General features: G+C 52.6%; 1 protein-coding gene across 2 annotated transcripts in view; it reads left to right on the top strand.

The window, feature by feature from the left end:
* The window catches only part of ITGA9 (integrin subunit alpha 9), a 326,966-nt gene that overhangs the window by 98,939 nt on the left and 208,467 nt on the right, over positions 1-19,560 (top strand). Inside the window, exon 16 of one of the 2 annotated variants that reach the window (XM_039237206.1) lies at positions 6,637-6,819. The exons of the other annotated variant lie outside the window; for it this stretch is intronic. Within the exon in view, the coding sequence (XP_039093137.1) occupies positions 6,637-6,819 (183 nt within the window). The remainder of the gene's footprint in view (positions 1-6,636; positions 6,820-19,560) is intronic. 2 annotated transcript variants of the gene reach the window in all.

Below are 19,560 nucleotides of genomic sequence, written 5' to 3'. Positions count from 1 at the left end.
AGAGAAACAGAGTACGGGGCGGGGGACGGGGGGGGGGGGTAAGCAGAGACAGGGAGACACAGAATCTGAAGCAGGTTCCAGGCTCTGAGCTGTCAGCACAGAGCCTGACGCGGGGCTTGAACTCACAGACTGTGAGATCATGACCTGAGCCGAAGTCGGACACTCAACCAACTGAGCCCCCCAGGCGTCCCCGGCCAGTGCCAGTATTAAAGTTTGATTATTACAGGAGGAGGAGGGATGGACCCTGGGTGGGCAACTTGCAGATTCTGTGATGAGAGGACACGGAGTCTTCACAGGACATTAACCTCACAAGCCAAATGGAAATATAAATAACTGGGTTGAAGTCACATTGGGCTGTTTCACTTTGTATTTCCATATGTTGATTAAAACCTGGATTTCCAGAATGCCATAGAACATAGTCTCTCTTTCCAGGGTTCTTTTGAAGTGTATACACGATCCTGCACTTCTACACACACACGTGCACACACATGTACCTGTATCTGCATAGTGTCCATAGGCCATTTACCGTGGGGGGCGGGGAAGAGCGTTAGAACTGGGAAACTGGATGTTCGCCCTGAGTCAGTCATTGAAGGAATGTCACGGTCTTGCATCTGATGTCTTCTCTTTTCTTCTCGGTGGCGTGAAACTATATAAACAGTGGCAGTAGAGAGGATAGAGATGCAATCGCCGGGTCCAAAGGAGAGCGTTTTAAAGTTGGAGACAGTACAAAACCGCCTTGTAGTTTATAAAGGTCCCCTGTCCTGATGCTCTTGCAAGGACTGGTTGGGGCGATTCCTTCTAACTCAGCATTTGTGAGCACGGGAGCTGAAGCCCTTTCTCATGAGGCAGGAGCCGGGACGGGCAGGTCTGTCTGGTCGGTCACGTGGTCGTGGGCAGCCTGCTTCACCTTTATTGCTCAGCCTCCGTTTCCTTGGCTGAATATGGGAAGGAGAATATCGACTCCCTAGGAGGAGTCCAGTAAACACTGAGTCCGTTTCCTTCTTTAGCCCATAAATCTATGACTCTATCTTGCTGCCTCCTTGTTTGGAGTGGATCAAGACTCATTTCATAGGTGTTTCCGGTATTTTTTAATTTTAAAGATTAGAAGCAGATGGTGAAAGAAAATAGAAAGTATGGCACCAACGAGAAATCTATGTGGCAAGAGAGGAGGGCAGATGGTACCACAACTGGCACCTTCCTTCATCTGGAACGGAGTGAGTGAGAAACACCGAGCTGCCTTCATGAGTCGGTTTACCGGGGCCCCCGAGCCTTCGGTGTGCACACCCGGCCCTGGGGACCGTGCGCGGTGGCACGTGTAGAGCCTGATGCAGCAGGTCTGAGGTGAATTTCTGACAAGGTCCCCCCATCACACTGGCGCCCCTGGTCCCAGACCACACTCTATGGCAAGGACAGATCGGCACCAGCAGTCACAAGCGGACTGGGACGAAGACCGTCGGGGGCAGTTTCCCAGGCGTCACAAGGCTTACGAGGGGCCAGACGCCTGTCCCCTCACACTGCCGGTGGGAGACTTCCCGTCAGTGCAGAGGGAACGTAGTTCTGCTGGTAACGCTCTGGCTTCACCGTGACCTCGTGCGACCCACGGGTTCGTGCTGATGCTTGGCGGGAACAGGGAGTGCCCCTTAGAGGAGGGCTGGAGTGGGAGGCGGTGCCGCCTGTCCACCCGCTGCCCACTGCCTGGAAGACAGAATTGCTGGCACACAACTTACGGAGCGTAACTTGTTTGGCGGTTCTTTGTGACTTCACTGGAGTGTTCTGGGTATAACCGTGTCGGAATCCCTTCCTCTTCCCCAAAGGCTAGGAACCTCTTGAAGTACAAACTCTTAAGCAGAATAATTTTAAATATTTTTTTTCCTTTCTTGTTCCCTTGTGTCTGCTCTCTTAGAGCAAAGAGAACGAGAAACAACTTGGATCGTGTGGGTTCTTCTCACATCCGACAGATGGAGGTCATGTACGCACCTTCCTCCCTGGCAGGCAGGGAGGCGCTGGGCTCCCGGTGGCCTCTGTTTCTGAGGATGAGGGTTTGCTTGTTGTCGTGAATGTGGATGGAAGAAAGGGTGCTCCCGCATCACAGCCAGCCAGGGAAGCCCCCGCACTGAAACACCCACCCCTGGCTTTGGGGCTCTTTTCACAAGACAGATGTAGACCTACATCGTTACAGGTGGATAATGGGGACCCCAGAGTAAAGTCTATCCATATGCATCCCACAAGTTTTATGTGAGGAGGGTGACAGGAAATTGCTTCTTTTTCTAAATGCTGCATTGGGACTGTGCAGGAAAAATAGTTAACAGTAGGGGCGCCTGGGTGGCTTAGTCGGTTAAGCGTCCAACTTTCGCTCAGGTCATGATCTCGCGGTTCGTGGGTTCGAGCCCCACGTCGGGCTCTGTGCTGACTGCCAGCTCAGAGCCTGGAGCCTGTTTCAGTCTGTGACTCCCTCTCTCTCTGACCCTCCCCTGCTCACTCTCTCTCTCTCTCTCTCTCTCCTAGAAATAAATAAAAATATTTTTAAAAAATAGTTAACAGTAATAATAGATGATAGTGATAATAATAATAGTGATAATACTATCTTTTGTTGAATGTTTACTATTTGTGAAGTGTTTTACATGTACATTTAGTCCTTATAAGAACCTAATAACGTGATAAATTACATGTATTATAATTCTATATACATATAGAGACCAAATAAAATCCCGGTTTTGAGTTGATGGATCTGACAGTTGAGTATTTAATTTACTCACGGCTGCTCAGCAGTTAGGGTTTGGGTTTGACTCCCATGTGACCGCTAAATAGTTCTGCGACCTTGGGCACATTAGGTAATCATCACACCAGGGGCCCATAAGAAATGATGATTACTGATGACACCAAATCAGTCTGAGGAGGAGAGGGTCCCGGCTCTGGGCGCCCTGTCTCCAGGCACGTCGGTGCTTGGGTTCCCATGTTGGTTGGAGACCTTGACTCACGGCTACATCTGATGTGGTCTGTCCAGGAGAGGAGAGGGGCTCGGGGCGGCTGGTGAGCCCAGAGCAAGGGAGGGGCCTGGGGAAACGGAGGTTCGCGTCCCCACATTGGTCTTCCCGATCTGTTTTTGGCCCCAGCCATTTAAAAAATATATGTCAGTGGGGGCACCTGGGTGGTTCAGTTACTTGAGTGTCTAACTCTTGGTTTCAGCTCAGGTCATGATCCTGGGGTCATGGGATCGAGCCCCATGTAGGGCTCTGTGCTGAGCGTGGAGCCTGCTTGAGATCCTCTCTCTCTCTCTCTCTCTCTCTCTCTCCCTCCCCTTCTGTCCCTCTCCCCGCTTTGCATGTTCTCTCTCTCTCTAAAATAAAAAATAAATAAACAAAAATAAAAATAAATGTCAATGAAGTCCTTTGAAGACCTTGAAGTCTGGTTCACGCATTCCGCCCACCAGCATGTATGTGCTGGTGCCAGTCACCAGCTGAGTGCGGGGAAATAGGGACGCGGGGAAACGGGGAGGGAGGGGCCCTGGGGCCACCCTGGAGAAGCTCGGACTCTCACATCTGCATTTGGGTCACAGTCTCATTCGGCCACTTGTCAGCTCTGCCTTTCTCCCCCCACGTTCTGTCTTGAGTTCATTTTGACACGCATCGCTGATGTGGTGACCTACATCCAGGTGGGGCTGTTGTGGCCGATTACGTACGCCACTCGCCACTCCGTGGTGGAGCACCCTGTCAGACGCTGGGAGCCCTGCGGAGAGGGAGCACGGCCCCGGGGAGAGGGAGCAGGGCCCCGGGGAGAGGGAGCACGGCCCCGGGGAGAGGGAGCACGGCCCCGGGGAGAGGGAGCACGGCCCCGGGGAGAGGGAGCACGGCCCCGGGGAGAGGGAGCACGGCCCCGGGGAGAGGGAGCACGGCCCCGGGGAGAGGGAGCACGGCCCCGGGGAGAGGGAGCACGGCCCCGGGGAGAGGGAGCACGGCCCCGGGGAGAGGGAGCACGGCCCCGGGGAGAGGGAGCACGGCCCCGGGGAGAGGGAGCACGGCCCCGGGGAGAGGGAGCACGGCCCCGGGGAGAGGGAGCACGGCCCCGGGGAGAGGGAGCACGGCCCCGGGGAGAGGGAGCACGGCCCCGGGGAGAGGGAGCACGGCCCCGGGGAGAGGGAGCACGGCCCCGGGGAGAGGGAGCACGGCCCCGGGGAGAGGGAGCACGGCCCCGGGGAGAGGGAGCACGGCCCCGGGGAGAGGGAGCACGGCCCCGGGGAGAGGGAGCACGGCCCCGGGGAGAGGGAGCACGGCCCCGGGGAGAGGGAGCACGGCCCCGGGGAGAGGGAGCAGGGCCCCGGGGAGAGGGAGCACGGCCCCGCGGAGAGGGAGCAGGGCCCCGCGGAGAGGGAGCACGGCCCCGGGGAGAGGGAGCACGGCCCCGCGGAGAGGGAGCACGGCCCCGCGGAGAGGGAGCAGGGCCCCGCGGAGAGGGAGCAGGGCCCCGGAGAGAGGGAGCACGGCCCCGCGGAGAGGGAGCACGGCCCCGCGGAGAGGGAGCACGGCCCCGCGGAGAGGGAGCACGGCCCTGCGGAGAGGGAGCACAGTGGAATACAGCCCCTGCCTCCAAAGGAACTCTGCTCGTCAGGGCCCCCAGGCCTCCTGGGCTCCTGACCCGCTCCCCTGCTGCTCCCTCCCTCTACCTCCACCTGCACAGACCATCCCTTTCCTGATCTATGTGAGGCCCCGCCTCCAGAGTAACCGCCAACCAGCTTGCTTCCTGTCCGTACCCCCGTTCCTCAGGTGGGCGGGGCCTTCTTCCCTCTTGTTGTTTGGTGTCCTGGCATACCAGGATCCCACAGACTGGGTGGCTTCCACAACAGGAATTTCCATCTGCAGTTCTGGAGGCCAGAGGTCCAGGATCAAGGTTTGGGCAGGGCTGGTTTCTCTGAAGCCCTTCTCCTTGGCTCACAGATGCCACCTTCTCCTCGAGTCGCCCTCGGTGCTTGCCCTCGTCACCTCTTCCTGTAGGACCCCAGTCATATTGGGTCAGGGCCGATCCTAAAGTCCTCATTTAACTTAATTACCTCTAATTAGCCTGCCTCCAAAGAGGGCCACACTTTGAGGTGCCGAAGGCGAGGGCTCCAGCAGAGCAGTTTTGGGGGGTACACAGTGTTGCCTGTAACACTTTGGAACTTGCTGTTTGCCACCTGTATTAGAGCGTCAGCTCTCTTAGGGCAGGAAACTGATGACATTGGGCATGGTCACTCTGAGCCATGCCTAATATGGAGTAGGACCCCCAGAAACACTTGTCAGATGAGTGATTAAGTTCCAGTATCATTTCTTCCTTACTGTCCATTCCAAAGGATGAGTAGGGTTCATGGACTGAAGTTCGAAGGAGAGGTTTATTTTTTCCACCCTGATGTAATGAATCAGACTTCTCTGATCCTGGAAAGAATTTGCTGGATGAAAGCACATGAACACATCCACATACAACATTACCATTTTGGGGCCATTTATTTAAAAAAGGAATTTCTTTCTGGATAATCTCTCTTCTTGGCTATAAATGTAACACTGAAAAAGGCAGGGCCCAGGTATTTACCCCATGGTGTCAGAGCGAGGGTAAAAGGAGACCTTGCTTGCAGTGAGCTAAACCCAGCACCCTAGAAGATGTGCAGTCGCATTTGTAGGAGTCTTCTGTAAACCCACTGAGCTGGAATTTCCAGGCAGTTGCCTCATTGCCTCTTTTCAGCCCTTTGTAATTTTGCTTTGTATTTGTTTACTACCAAAGGCCCACCAGATGGTGATTGTGGAATCACATATGCGCTACCCTACATCCCTTCCCAGATTCCTTAACCTGGCTCGGAAGGAATGAGGGAGGGACCCAGACGATCTCAGAAAATGGTCCAAGGCTCTACCGTCTTTAAGAAAACCACACAGAGCTATCGCCCTGTGTAAAAAGTCAGCTCTGTGGCTCGCTGGGTTGCCCAGTGGCAAGAAGCTGATTTAGGTGATGGGGAGTCATGCCTCGGCCCCAAGGCAATGATGGCTTTTCTACTTCTATCCAGGAAGAGTTCTTGTGCCCAGAGTGGAAACTCTAGAACAGTGCTGCCCAATAGAAATGTAACGTAGGCCACATATGTAATTGTAAATTTTCTTAGTTGCCATGATGAAAAAGTTAAACAGATAAGATTAACCTTAATAACGGTTAACCCAGTATATTGAAAATATTATCATTTCAACATGTAATCAGTAGAAACATTATTAATGAAATTTTTATTTTTTTGTACTTGGTTTTTGAAGCTTGGGGTGTATTTTAGCCACATTTTACGTGCTCACGAGCACATGTGGGTTGTGGCTGCCATATTGGACAGCTGCCGTATTGATCTAGCATCAGACCACCTAATGGGGGTTGCTTCGGGGGTCAGAGTGTGAATTCATTTATATGAACACACTTCTTTAACCAACGAGTAGTCAGAGTACAGCTTCTATCACCTGAGGTTCTGAAAAACACTTTAGTGTTTATTGTAAAGGTTGCCCTCATGGTTCAAATAGGAAGCATGCTTCTCAGTGTCCCGAGCTGGGGTTTCTGGAGCCCAGGTGGCCGTAAACATGGTGGTGAGGCCTGTGAAGTCTCTTCAGCGTCTCAGAAAGCTTTTGTCATTTTTGTCATTGTCAGGCTTCCCGGGGTCAGGCCACAGGGCGTGGGGCCGAGCGAGTGGGAAGGAGGCTCTTGGGGCTGGAGAGGCCCACGTTTCCGGTGTCCGTGCTCTCACCGTGGCTCAAGCACAGACCTTCCAGGGACTCATTCGTCAGCCCCGTTAACACCCAGAGGTCCTCGAGGGTCCAGAAGGTAGATGAAGTGAGTCATCATTATTACCCACGAGGTGCTTCCTGTGTTGAAGTTAGGGCGTAAGCATTTCCCATGTGCCACAAATAATGCTCTCCGCGGGTGTGGAAGGCCTGGGAGACGCAGCTCTGGCCGGCCGGCCTTCTCCTCTGCCTCCAGCTGCTCTGCTGGGGGGCTTCCCCCGTTCCCAGAGCAGGGAGCCATGAAGAGAGCACGGGGTAGGGGTGGGGGACGGCCACTGGAGGCGTCCTGAGGCTCTGGCCGCCCTGGGTGTGGGAGCATCCCAGCGGCTTCGGCAGCCCATCCAGCGCTGGGTGGTGCGGACCACCCGCCCTTGCCCAGGTCTGTGCCTGAGCAGTCGCAGGCATCTCATGTCCCCCACTTCCTCCTCCCCTCAGGGGCTCAGAGTCCCCTGTTCCTTTGGGTGTCCAGTTTCTTATTCCACTGGTGAGATACCCAGCCTGTGTTTTTATTCTTTTCTTCCGTTGTATCCAGCCTTTAGCCAATCTGCGCCCCCCACGCCACCACTAAAGGTCAGGGAAAAGCAAAGGAGGGGAAATGGAAAGCAGCCAGCTTTCTGTTTATCCACAACCAAATGGGGAAGATGCTGTAATAAGGGGCTGAATGGCTGTGCTGATTCCTTCCTGCTATCCGGCTCCGTCCGCCCGTGGTCCGTACGCTCTCCCCTGGTGTCCCTCCCAGCGGGCTTGGCTCCTCCAGCACGTTGGAGTCTGCGCTAGTTGCATTTAACAGTGATGCTCATCTGTTAGGCTCTCCTGAACCTGACATATTTTCCTCTTTCACCCTAGACTTCCCCAGGCTGGATGTCCTTCTTCCCATCCTCCTGGTAAGAAAATGTCAGGATATATAGCAGATGATGGCCTTACCTCATCAGTTAATGAGCCCCAAAGTTCCATAAAACTGGGTTACAACCAAGGTAGTGCTGGCAAGAGAGAGACATGTCGTCAAAGAAGTTTGGGGCCATTTTATTACTGACAAAGCCATAATGAGCTCCTAAAAGATGATAAGCATTTGGCATCAGGGACCGTCTCGTTCTCACCATGTATTCAGTGCCAAGCAGAGTAATTGACATTGACTCATCACTCAGTAAATGTTCACTGAATGTTAGAAGCTGGGCTATGTCCAAGATGAACATATGCTCAAGAGAGGCTACTAGAAGTTTATAGTGTTAGCCTTTACATATAAGTCAGTGATCTGTTTTGAGTTCATTTCTGTGTGTTGTCCAGGACATTGTAAACCAGGTATGAGTAAAAATATTCTGTTTGATTGTAATTGTAAGTAAATGAATTTTACTTACAGACCACGTGGCCTGAAAGCTTGAAAAACAGTTACCAGAAAGGTCCTCCATGTTACGTTTAGCTCATAGCCCTCCACCTCCCCCTGCCAAGTTTGGGGTTGTTGTGGCTACGTCTGGGGCGGAGGCCCGACACCTCCAGCCAGCCCTCCTCGGGGTGCTGGTGAGGGCGGCGCTCAGCTCACACTCCTGGGCTCGGAGCTAAGGCGTCTGTGGATGGAGAAGCCCACCTCCCCGTTCTGGCTGTCCCACCGCTGCTGCTCGAGGTTTCATTCCTTCCTCATTTTCCCTGTTCCCGTCTGGCCGCAGTGAATGTCTTTGGGTGCCTGACTGTCATTCCTGGACGACAAGTTCTATCTGTGGCTTCGCTGGGTCCAGCCACTAAGCGTCCCACCGAGGTTGGCTTTGGTCACTAGTGCCGCTGTCCCCTTCCTCTGTCCCATCCGTCTGGAAGTCGGATGCAGAAGACACTGGGCTTGGCTTGGTCCCTGCACCTCGTCGCCCAGCCCTGTGTTTTTGCCGTCGTGCAGGTCAGCAGAGCAGAGGCTGATCGTTTTTATGAAGAGCCTCTGACAACACCCCAGATCCCTGTTTAAATCACATTGACAACATGAAGAATGTTATCTCTGATACCAGCATTTCCGGCGTTAGAGGGTTTTTCCGCATGGGATGGTAACGGGTTTTATGTCAATAACAAAATGAAGTTTCACATTCAAATAAATATTGGAAAATACTACATTGAACATTGGACGGGTTTGTTTATTCCCTCACCTCCTAGAGCTTTAGAAGCCCGAGAACAAGGGGAATACAGTCTTCGGCATTTCCCAAATGTGCTTGATCACAGAATGCTTTTGTCTCCCGAACTTCAGAAGAGGTTGCTACATTGTCGATGTGTTTTCTCTAAGTAATTCAGCTTCGCACCTTCCTGTCCCTTTTCCTCCCTTCCACACAGTTACCTCACATTTTAATAATAGAAGTTAGTGATATTTCACATCTCGGGATTTTTCTCCAGGTCCTTCTCGTCGACAAGACCTGTTTAAAGTTCTGGCAGGCCCCGTGCCCATCTCCAGGGCTCTCGCCCCTTCTGGATGTCCATCAACCCTGCGGTGACTTAATTGTTTTGCTGTATTTTTAGTGGCTTCCCACACTGTGGAGGACTTTCTGAGAGCGCATATCTCGTGCTAAATTTAGCTGGGCTTTCAGCAGGCTTGATTGATTGCTGGTCTTAATGGAAGAAAATGTGGTCCTTTTTCCTCCTCCCCATCATTAGATTTTTACTGATTTATGACCATAGGAAGCAGCCACTGGCTAAGTGGGTGTCTTTTTAAAACTTGTGACACATCACCAAGATGGATATATGTTTGCCCCTTCACTTCAACAGGCATCTGTTGAATGCCTCTGAGTGCAAACGTGGTGCTGGCCTGGGGCCGTAAGGCTGTGGCTGAAGGGCCGAGCTCTAGCCACACCCGTCCACACCCGTCCCCGCCCAGACTTAATGCGGAGAAAGCGGCTAAAAGAAGCCCAGAGGATTAACAGACATTCCAAAAGACCAGCCCCGCAGAGGAGTGGAAACGGGTATTGGGATTCAAGGCTTGAGTGAAGGTCACGCTGGGTCTTGGACTTCTGTACACCTGTCCAGTGTAGTTACTGACCAAGGGTTAGCAGCTGCCCTTCGGTGAGCTCTGGGTGAGTGAGGGCCAGTCAGGCGTGTGACTTCCACCTCTGCGCTCCCTGGCCTGCTGACCTCAGGCACACTTCCCACCCCCCGGGCCCCCCAGTTTCCTCCTCTAGGGAATGGACATAACATGGGATCAGAGTGAGGATTAGCGGAGGTGACTTGTGCCCAGGGGGTGCTTGGCACATAGCTGGTGCTCCTTTCATTTACTTTCCCTTCCTTGGGCTCCTGGGGGGCCTGGGTGTACCCTGCACTGCCGGGGGCCTGCGCAAAGGCCGGGTTGGCTGATGCAAACAGGGACGTGCCTCCTGTTGTGGATAGTCCTGGGCTGGGGTGGCTGGAGGGGACTGGCAGAGAAACTGATTGGACTCCTCTGGTCTCAGGATGCCCGTAAAGCTGTGGGTGAGAGGACAAGGCGTGGAGATACCTTACAGATGGCAAGGACCTCAGAGCAATGAGTCCATGCCCGGAACATTCCATCATGGGCACATACCCTCAAGCCAGTGACCCTGCCTCTCATATTTCTCTCTTTCTGTGTATATACAATTTATTTTTAACTTCATACCTTCTTAAAATGTATTTTTAATCTTTTTTTAAAATTTTGAAATAGTCGAACTGTTACAAATTACAAATCACAAACATGGCATATAGGAAGTTCTCACCCTTTACGCACTGATAACATCTTACCTATCTAGTACGTTACCAAAATTAGGACATTGGCATTAGTGTAATACCATAATTTTTTCTTTTGGAAGGAGTACCCAGCTCAAGACTAGGAATGTATTTGTAGCACAAATTTTGAGCTGCCTACTTTAGCTCTGTTTCGTTGAGATGAGGCCTGGGACCCTGAGGCGGGTCAGCCACAGTCTCGTCCGAGAGGAACCGGATCTGGACCAGATGGGTTTCCGGTGTTTATCAGCTTTGGCTTGTGGCTAATCCTGCTTGTTCTTTGCAGCCTTATGAGGTAGTGAGTGTGTTATCAGAAGAGATATTCAAGCATGAGCTCTAGGATCCCTGTCCCCAGCACTTAGAGGGAGCTTGGACCAGATGCTCCTTGAGTGTCTTACCCCTTCAGATTCCTGTCCTTCTCCCAATTGCTTGGGCAGAGTTTGCAACTGACATTGATTAGAATATGAGTCAAGTTTTACTGCATGTTGCTGTAGTTCCAAAGTGATTAACTTCCTGGGCTGTGGTCTACTTAATTCACATGAATTAAATCCTGACACTGCATACCAGACAGTGTTCTCGACCTTGGAGTACAGAGGTGGAGACCTTGTGAGTGCGGGCAGCATGCAGTGAGTACGGACACACAACTCTAATGTAAATAAGTGTCCTAGTACATGCGGGTGTGAAGTCCTGACAGCCTCAGGGAAGTAGTTTTACAAATATCTGCAAGGCCAGGAGGGTGCAAGTTTGAGAGAAGAGCTAGACCACAGAAGATGGGTTGGAATGTGCTGGGTTGATGAGGAGTTGAGGGTAGAATCCAGGGATGCGAAGACATTCTAGGGAGAGGACACGGCACGTGAAGGTCCTGTGGCATGGCCTCTGCAGGCATGGGAGATGTTGAGAAACCTTGGTGTGACAGATTGTAGGTGCCGGGGGTAAAGTAGTGGCTGAGCATGAAGCCAGATTAGAATTGGCCACTGCCTTATGCGGATGACAAATGTCAGTGCTACTGTGAGCTTTGAGAATTATACTTTTGAGTCATGCCAGTGAGAAGCTTTTAAACTATCCAAGGATCATGCAATTGTGAGAAATTAGCTCCCCAAAGTGGGGTTGGCCGGCGATTTTGCCCTGTCCTGAAGCAGCTGCCTCGATTCCCTGGAGTCCCAGCATTTCTCCGCTGGGCTGGGCTACCCCTGGCCTTGGCCGACCTCCTTCTCAAGAGCACAGCGAAACCCAACAGGATGCTCCTCTCAAGTGTCTGGCAGCTTCCCGGGCTGCCAAGGGCTATTCTGGCTGCTGCTATTCTTACGTGTGAGTGTCTGAAAGATTCACAAATCGGATCTCGGCTGGGTGGGACCCTCTGGGGCAGGGGTGAGGGGTGATACAACTGTGAATTGCAATGAGCAGTTTGGGGAGCAGATAGTTTTCCAAGTTTTTTCTGAACCGCATGGAAGCTTCGTACTTCTGCAAGTACCCATCCTTCCTGTTCTGTTGCCCCTGGTATCGTCTCTGAGACCCACTTCGGGGCATTTCATCATCAGCCCCAGGAGGGAGCGGGGCGGGGGGTGGCGTCCCAGAGCGGGAGGCTCTGCCTCTGTCGAGGCCACGGCCGAGGACCGGTGGGAACTGCACCTTGTCACCAGGGCAGACCCGCGTTTGATGGCTTCCTTCCTTCAATTCCTGAAAATAGAGGTTCTTATTGTAATATTTTTTTTTAAAGCAGATTTATTTATTTTGAGAGAGAGAGAGAACATGAGTGGGAGAGGGTCAGAGAGGGAGAGGGAGACAGAGAATCACAAGCAGACTCTGCACTGGCAGCACGGGGCCGGACACGGGGCCCGACGGCCCGTGAGATCACGCCCGGAGCCAGGACCTAGAGTCAGACCCTCAGCCAACAGAGCCACCCAGGCCCCTCTTATTTTCATGCTTTTTAATTGCAGAAGGGAAATAAGAATGGAATGAAATAACCGTGGAGAGGAGAGGGATGGGAAAACATTAAGGGGAAAAACAACAGTCCAGAAGTAGTGCTGGATGGAAAGCCAGGTTATGAGAACCCGCCGGTGAGCAAGGACAGAAAGCAAAAGCCCGCGTTCGGTAATGCAGACGAGGGCGCCGTGGGGCTGTCCGTACCGGATGCCGGAGCTCCCCAGGCCAGAAACGTATGGCCCACCTTTTCTGAGAAGGACATGTGGACTCCTGGGTGACTTTGTAAATATATTTCAGTTTCTATATTACCTACAACATAAAACATTTTTTCGTAACTTAAAAGTTGAACCACCGTGGACAGCTATTACTTCATCAAACTTGATTTATAAATAATAGTTTGATGGTAAGAATTTACGGACTCTGTCAAACAGATGGACTATTCCTGTGGATGTGATGATGTGAAACAGAAGAAGCCTCGGCGCAGACCCTGGGAAGGTCGGCTGCGGGGAGTCGTGCCCTCAAAGGCACTTGCGAAGGGCAGTCCCCAGTGCCGGGGGCGGCTGCTTCCTGGCCCAGGATCGGCCCAGGGCAGGGGCCAGCTGGAGGCAGTGTGTCACGCACCTGAGTTGTTTAAGAGCTTGGGAAAACATGCAGCGTCCGAGCTGCGCGTAGCAGTCTCTTGGCACTGCCTCCATGCCACCCATGGTTTGGGTTCAGTGAATGAGATGGTGACTGATCAAGATCAAGACCGTGGGGTTGGAAGGCTGAGCTGGCCCCACACCTGGCTGCCTAGCAAACTCAGGAAGGCCCTGGGGGTGAGGGGATTGGGAAGCCAGGAGCACCAGCCGGGGGAGGGGCCAGGGCTCGGGCGAGATGCGCTTAGAGCTTTCTCTGATCCTCTAGCTCAGGTCCTGGCTCTCACGTGAGACTAGCGGCCCTCAAACGTTAGTAGGACTCGTTAAAACAGGTTGCTGGGCCCCATCCTCGGGTTTGGATTCTGTGGGAGCCGGGAACGTGCAGTTCGAACCGCCTCCTGGATGTTGATGCTGTGGGTCCAGGACACTGGTGCAGACTGCGGAAGGGGTCTGGATCCTGGGGAGGGGACTGCTCTCTACTTGTAGACACTAGGAGGCCAGGTAGGTACCTGGTGCTGGAAGGTGACGGGCCTTCCTGCCCTCGTCCTCACCACCTGAAGACCCGTCATTCTTTGCTTCACTCTGTCCTTCAGTCTCAGAAATGCACAAGGGCGACTTGTGAAACTGCACTTTTGGTTAAAGCAGAGAGCTGAACGGCCTGCCGCTGGGTTCCGGGGTTTCATAAGTATTTCCGTCGCCCGCTGAGTCCTGTCTCCGGACCCCTCCGGGACCCCTGCCACGTGGCGTGGCCCACAGACATTCAGCTGGGACTGGCTGGGTCCTGCTCTGTAGCCATGTCCATGTGCTCTGAGGATGCGAGCATGCAGTTCAGGCACTGAGTCCGTTGGAGACGGAGCAGAAAACGCTTCTTTGCTGTGTTCTCATAAAAGTACTTTTTATCACTCCCTCTTCAAGGCAGCTGCAGTGTCAGAATATCAGTAACAGCACTTTTTAAGTTCCCAGTAACTAGATAAGAAATGAACCCAACGTGAAGTTCACATCTGACCCTTGGGAAAGTTGCTGTGGGGAAGCCTGAGAGCAGCGGTTGAAAGCGCGGCCTTTCTTCAGAGCGCCTCATGTTTGGGGTCCGGTTTTGCCACTTCATGCTGTTTCGCATGACCTCCTGGTGCCTCAGTTTCCTCACCTATAAATTGAGATAATACTGGAGCCTAATAGTACTGCTGTAAGCACTATGTAAAGTAGTGCCATGCAATTAGAACTGCACTTTCAGAAGAATCAACATGCTTTCGTTATTATTCTTGTAAGACTTAAGCCGTCCAGGGACCTGTGAAGTATGCTGTTTGTGTATGTATATTTTTAGGAATGGAATTTTCTGTTTTCCCACCTATCCAAGACTGTGTTTCACAGAAGCGGTCAGTGGGCTTCCTAGAGAAAATCAGCTGGAGGGAGGGGCGGTACTGTCATCAAAGTCTCTCAGCCTCAGAGCGCCCCGGGGACTCAGTTGGTTAAGCGTCCGACTTGGGCTCAGGTCATGATCTCACAGTTCGTGGGTTCGAGCCCCGTGTCGGGCTCTGTGCTGACAGCTCAGAGCCTAGAACCTGCTTCGGATTCTGTATCTCCCTCCCTCTCTGATCCTTCCCTGCTCACGCTGTCTCTCTCTGTCTCTCAGAAATAAATAAAAAACATTAAAAAAAAAAAGTCTCTCAGCCTCATCAAAGTTTTTACTGCTACTACCTCATCACAGTCTCTCATTTTATGTTTTCAGTAGGCTTTGACCAGTAGTATGGAGTCATGAAATTCATCAAATGAAGCCCAAAATGAAGATGTATATGGTATCGTAACGCTTCCCACGTGGTGGTAATAATAATGCCTCACGCTTCACGCCTTTCAGAGCCGTGTTTCACTGAATTCTTACAATGGTCTTCTAGGCTCTCTAGTTCCATTATATAGTCTGTACCACAGACACCTCGAGGGGTGACTGGCAGGCCCCGCAGCCGGATCGCGACAGCTGGAGCCTTAACTTCCGCTCCCGCTCTGGGGTCTCGCTCCTCCCGGCGAGTGTAACCCCTGGCTCATTTGTTGCTTTTCGGCTTTCGTACACATTTGTGATTCTGTTCACTGAGGGACGACATCCCGGTTAGTCTCGCTCTGTGACAAACCTGAAGAGGTGAAATAGCCCTTCTACTTTGCTCCTGGATTGCAGTCCTTCAGCTTGGGCACAGTGGGGTGGCTTTCAGGGTTCCGTGGCCCTGGGGCCTCCACGGGAAGACGCGGGTGTCGGGGCCGGTATCATCCGGGCATCGTCCCTTACGTGCCTGGCAGCCGCTTGGCGGGGCAGGGACCTGCGTGTGGCCTGTCGCCGCGTTTTCTCCGTGTGCGTGCCCACCTGGGTTTCCTCGCACCACGGCGGGCTCTTCCCTGGGGGAGCCTCAGGAGGGCGGAGTGGAAGTGCGCAGCTTGTTTGTCACGCTTCACAAGGCACGTAGACCTTGTCCCTCAGTGGGAGCAGTGTCAAGGTTACATTGCGGAAAAGCAGATCATTCTAAGGAAGCAAATCCTTTTTTTTTTACATGGAGAGTAGAGAATATGAGCTGATAGGCTCTAGGGCTAGGGAGCCATAGGTGAGGACCCCGAGGGCAAGGTTGGGTCAGTTTGGACATATTGGGGAGTAGAGGAAGAAAGGGGGTCATTCGCCACACACATATTTGTTCAGATTGTCTTAGAGCCAAAAGCAGAGGGAGCTGAGCTTCCAAACAGTCACTTCTCAAAGGAGACCCTGTTTGCTGCTGTATAGGCTCATCCAGTTGAAAATTGACCTCATTGGAGACCATCTTAAGATTTATTTATATTTAGCGGGGGAACTGCAGGATTCCATTTACTATGGAAAAAAGTTGAAAGTTCATCTCCGTCAGCATCGGGTCTCACTTAGATTTAAGTCAGATGGGAAGGAAAAAAAAATCATTACCAGGACAAGATTGCTTGTAGAAGTTTATTTTACATTTGTGCGAGGTTTATTTTTGGTCCTGGTATTCTTCATAGGGTAGGTCTTTCTTTTAAGGCTGTTAATCGTGTATTTCCTTTTCCTTTGCCACTCCCCACCAGAATAACTCTCTCAGTTTTGAACCGTCTTCATATCCTCAGAAGGTCTAACTTTAAATAATGGTTGGAGACACTCCAGGTTAAGTAGAGAGTAAAATCCTATTGCTTTTTGACCTTTGGGTTAGGATCAAGTGTGGTGTAATAAAATATCAGTCCCAAGAGTCACCTTTGCTGATTTTTTCCTATTATTCTTTCCTGTTTTTCCATATCCCTCCAGCTCTTGCGGCCAAGGATTGCTACATTAAGATGCAATCTAAAATTAAAACTCAAGGCTTGAACCAATAAGCTATAAAGCCATTGAACTCCCACTGGGGTATGGTTACCTTTTCCTCAACTTCCTGATTTGTCTCTTAGCTCCGGAGTTGATTTCTTACTGAGACTTTGGAAAGGCCCCTGGCGTTTCAGTGCCGTTCCTTATCAGAGGGGGACTCTTGGCTGTGCAAAGCTCCGGAGGTCACAGGCTCTGCAGCCGCATTCCTTCCTGCAGAGGGAGAGCTCCCTGGGTGGGGCCGCTCAACCCTTCCTGGTGGGGGCAGGTCTGAGGTCACACTGGAAAATGGGTCCTCGTCGGCACTGGGGCTTCGGCGAGATCGGAGCCACCTGGTCCAGATTTACAGAGCCGCTTGTGGAACTTTCTCAGAACTTTGCCTTGGCATCCTCTTTGTGACCTGTGCGCAGAGTCTATTCCCTTGAAAGGCGGCTGCCCTGAAGGGATCCCTGAGTTCGGACTAACGGGTTGGGGGGGCTGCACACCGTTGCCTATGGCATTTGGTGGTAAACGGAGGACACCCCTGTGAGGGTCTTGCTGGTGACTGCTGTCACCCCGACCACCACGCCCACGCCACTGCTGCGGCGCACCTTCCTGCATTCCTGGCTTTCAGTGGCACATTCCGGATTGTCCCGTCGCCCACGTAGAGGAGAGTGATTCGGAGCACTCTGGGGAGGATGGAGCCCCCACGTGACTGGTGGGCCCTCGGCAGGTGTTTTACCGCAGAAGCCACCAAACTCATACCTGCTGGTGTGGTGCTCAGGCTGTTACTTTATTTGACAGTGTCTGCTGCCTCGTGTTGAAGAGTAAATAAATGTAGTGGGTGTCGCAGCAGTAACATCAGTGTCGATGGCTGCGTACTGAATGCTTGCTGCACCCGAGTTGTCGCTAAGCTTTACCTCGGCCCCACAAGGTACATGTGTCATCATCCCCTGTCCACTCACGAGGAAACGGAGGCCCAGGGAGGTGAGCGACTCAGCCCACGCTCTTAGAAGCAGAGAGCGATGAGACAGACCCCAAGCCTAGTTTGTCTGACCCCAGAGCCTGTACGCTGGGGCCGGGCTGTTTCATCGAATGTCCAGGGCCATCCTGGTAGAGGGTGGGCTCTGTGACCTGGGTGACAAAGCACAGCTGTGTAGATAATCGTGCCCCTTGGGTCTCCGCTCACCAGAAGTAGGGGTGTCTGGAAGGTGCTTTGAACACTGTGGAAGCAAGTCATTAAAACCAAGGGATTGTTTTGCTTCATAAACTGTCAAGGTTTTCATAATTGAGTTGGGGATTGCTAATTTTAGACCATCTGAAAATCTTCAGAAACAAAACCAAGTCAAGTAAAAGGGCTCTTTTGGAACAAAGGTGTCTCAGAAGAAGTGATGACAGGGTTCGCCGTGACCCTGGGGGAGGCCCGCTGCCGGAGCCCAGAGCCAGCAGGCCCTCAGGTGGCGTAGTTCTGCTGCTGTTTGGGGGGCGCCCGCCCGCTCCCCCTGAGGGCCCTGCTGGTCTCCGTCCCGCCCTGTCCTTGCCAAGGGCCTCGTCCTCCCAGGGGCAGCCTGCGACAGTGTGATGGGCCCTTTTCTGTGAGGGCCGGGGCAGCAGAGGGAGAAAAGCGTGAAATTGAACTTGGCCTGGGGCAGCCTCTTAATGTCTTTTTTTGTGGGGGAGGGGCAAGTGAGTGAGGGACGGAGGGAGGGAGGGGGAGAGCGAGAGGGAAGTAGGGCTTGCCCAACGCGGGGCTCGTGCTCACGAGCTGCGAGATCATGACCTGAACCAAAGTCAGATGCTTGACGGACTGAGCCACCCAGGCGCCCTGCAACCTCTTAATGTCTTTTAATAGAAATACTTATAACCTTTCTGCAGTGCACTTCCTGTGACTAGGAACTTTTAATCTTTTCCTCTTAACAAGAGAAAGCAGGCTTTTGATGAAAGTTACACCTTCGGTCCAGGGTGAGTTCCCGTGAGGATCTTTCCCCAGGCAGAGAAGTCCTGCTGGAGAAGCCGAGGAGGGAGGCAGAAGCGAAAGGCTTCCAGGAGCGCGGCAGGGAGCTGGTGGGAGCCACAGCCGGCCACAGCCCTCGCTTCAAGAAAGTGCGGCGGGAACGAGAGCGTCCAGTTGGCCTGCTCGAGCTCCGAAGCCAGGCGGCCGGGGTGCCCTGAGTCTCGGCCGTCCGAGGCTGGTCCCGAGTCCCAGGACCTCGCCGTGGGGCAGCGTGGCCCCGGAGCTCTGTTCTCTGAGCCGAGGAGGCTGGCCAGGGCGTGAGGGCCACATCCGGGGAGGCCGTTTACTTACCTGGATGTCGCCTGTCACAGCGCCCCGTGGGGGAGGGGCTCCCCGTGTCTGGGGCTGCCCGGGGCTGAGCCTCACTGCCCATCCCTTCCTGGGTAGGAAGGCCTGGAGCCTCAATTCATTGTTTTAGGTTTCTTGAGTACAAATAAGGAATCCTGGCTGGACGTAGAGGGACTCCAACCATAAACACCAAATGATGACCTCAGCCTCGTTTGTGCCGAGGGCAGCGTTCGCATCCTCACGGCTGGCAGCTGGGGACAGCGGGCATTGACGTGTCCTTCGGAGGCACGTCAGAGACTCCTCTTACTGGACTCCGGGGTGCGCTGGGGGCTCCCCGGGGACCCGTGAGGTATGGCCTCACAGACCCCCGGACCAGCAGTGAAACCAGCTATTTCTGCCTGGAGTTTATCATCCAAACGGCTTTTTCCAGCCCCGTCTGCCATCTCACGTTTAACGCGTCCTTGTAAAAGGCCTGAAAAACGATGGATATGGCTGCAAAGGCTAAAACCCTTTTCAGAGGCCTAATTTTGGAATAACCAGACTTTTTTTCCGATTCTTGTAGAAGATTCTCCTGAATTCTCCTGTTTTAGTTCTGTCTTAAATTAGGCTGGAGAACCAGAGGGGCAATTAATAAACTTTCTATTTCTATATCTGCCGTGAAGCTTCGTAACTTCTTCCTGTGTGGTGATGGCTAAGTGAGCACAACATGTGAAATCTAAGTAGATTTGTGGAAACATAAACACATTTTATTCAGCAGTGAGGGTCACACGGGGTATAAATAGGCCCCAAATGATTCTCGTATTGGGCTTTCCTCCTGGAGGCCCTCAGGATTATCTCAGGCTGTCATCTTTATGTCGTATTGGAAAAATGTGAGATTCTTTTTCCCTTGGTCATTATTTACTTTTTAAAAAATAATGTACTTCTAAA

Source organism: Hyaena hyaena, unplaced genomic scaffold (genome assembly GCF_003009895.1).
Source record: "Hyaena hyaena isolate Hyena2069 unplaced genomic scaffold, ASM300989v1 scaffold_121, whole genome shotgun sequence".
Taxonomy (NCBI): domain Eukaryota; kingdom Metazoa; phylum Chordata; class Mammalia; order Carnivora; family Hyaenidae; genus Hyaena; species Hyaena hyaena.
The sequence above is the reverse complement of the archived record's forward strand: the minus strand, read 5'-3'. Positions and strand labels throughout refer to the sequence as shown.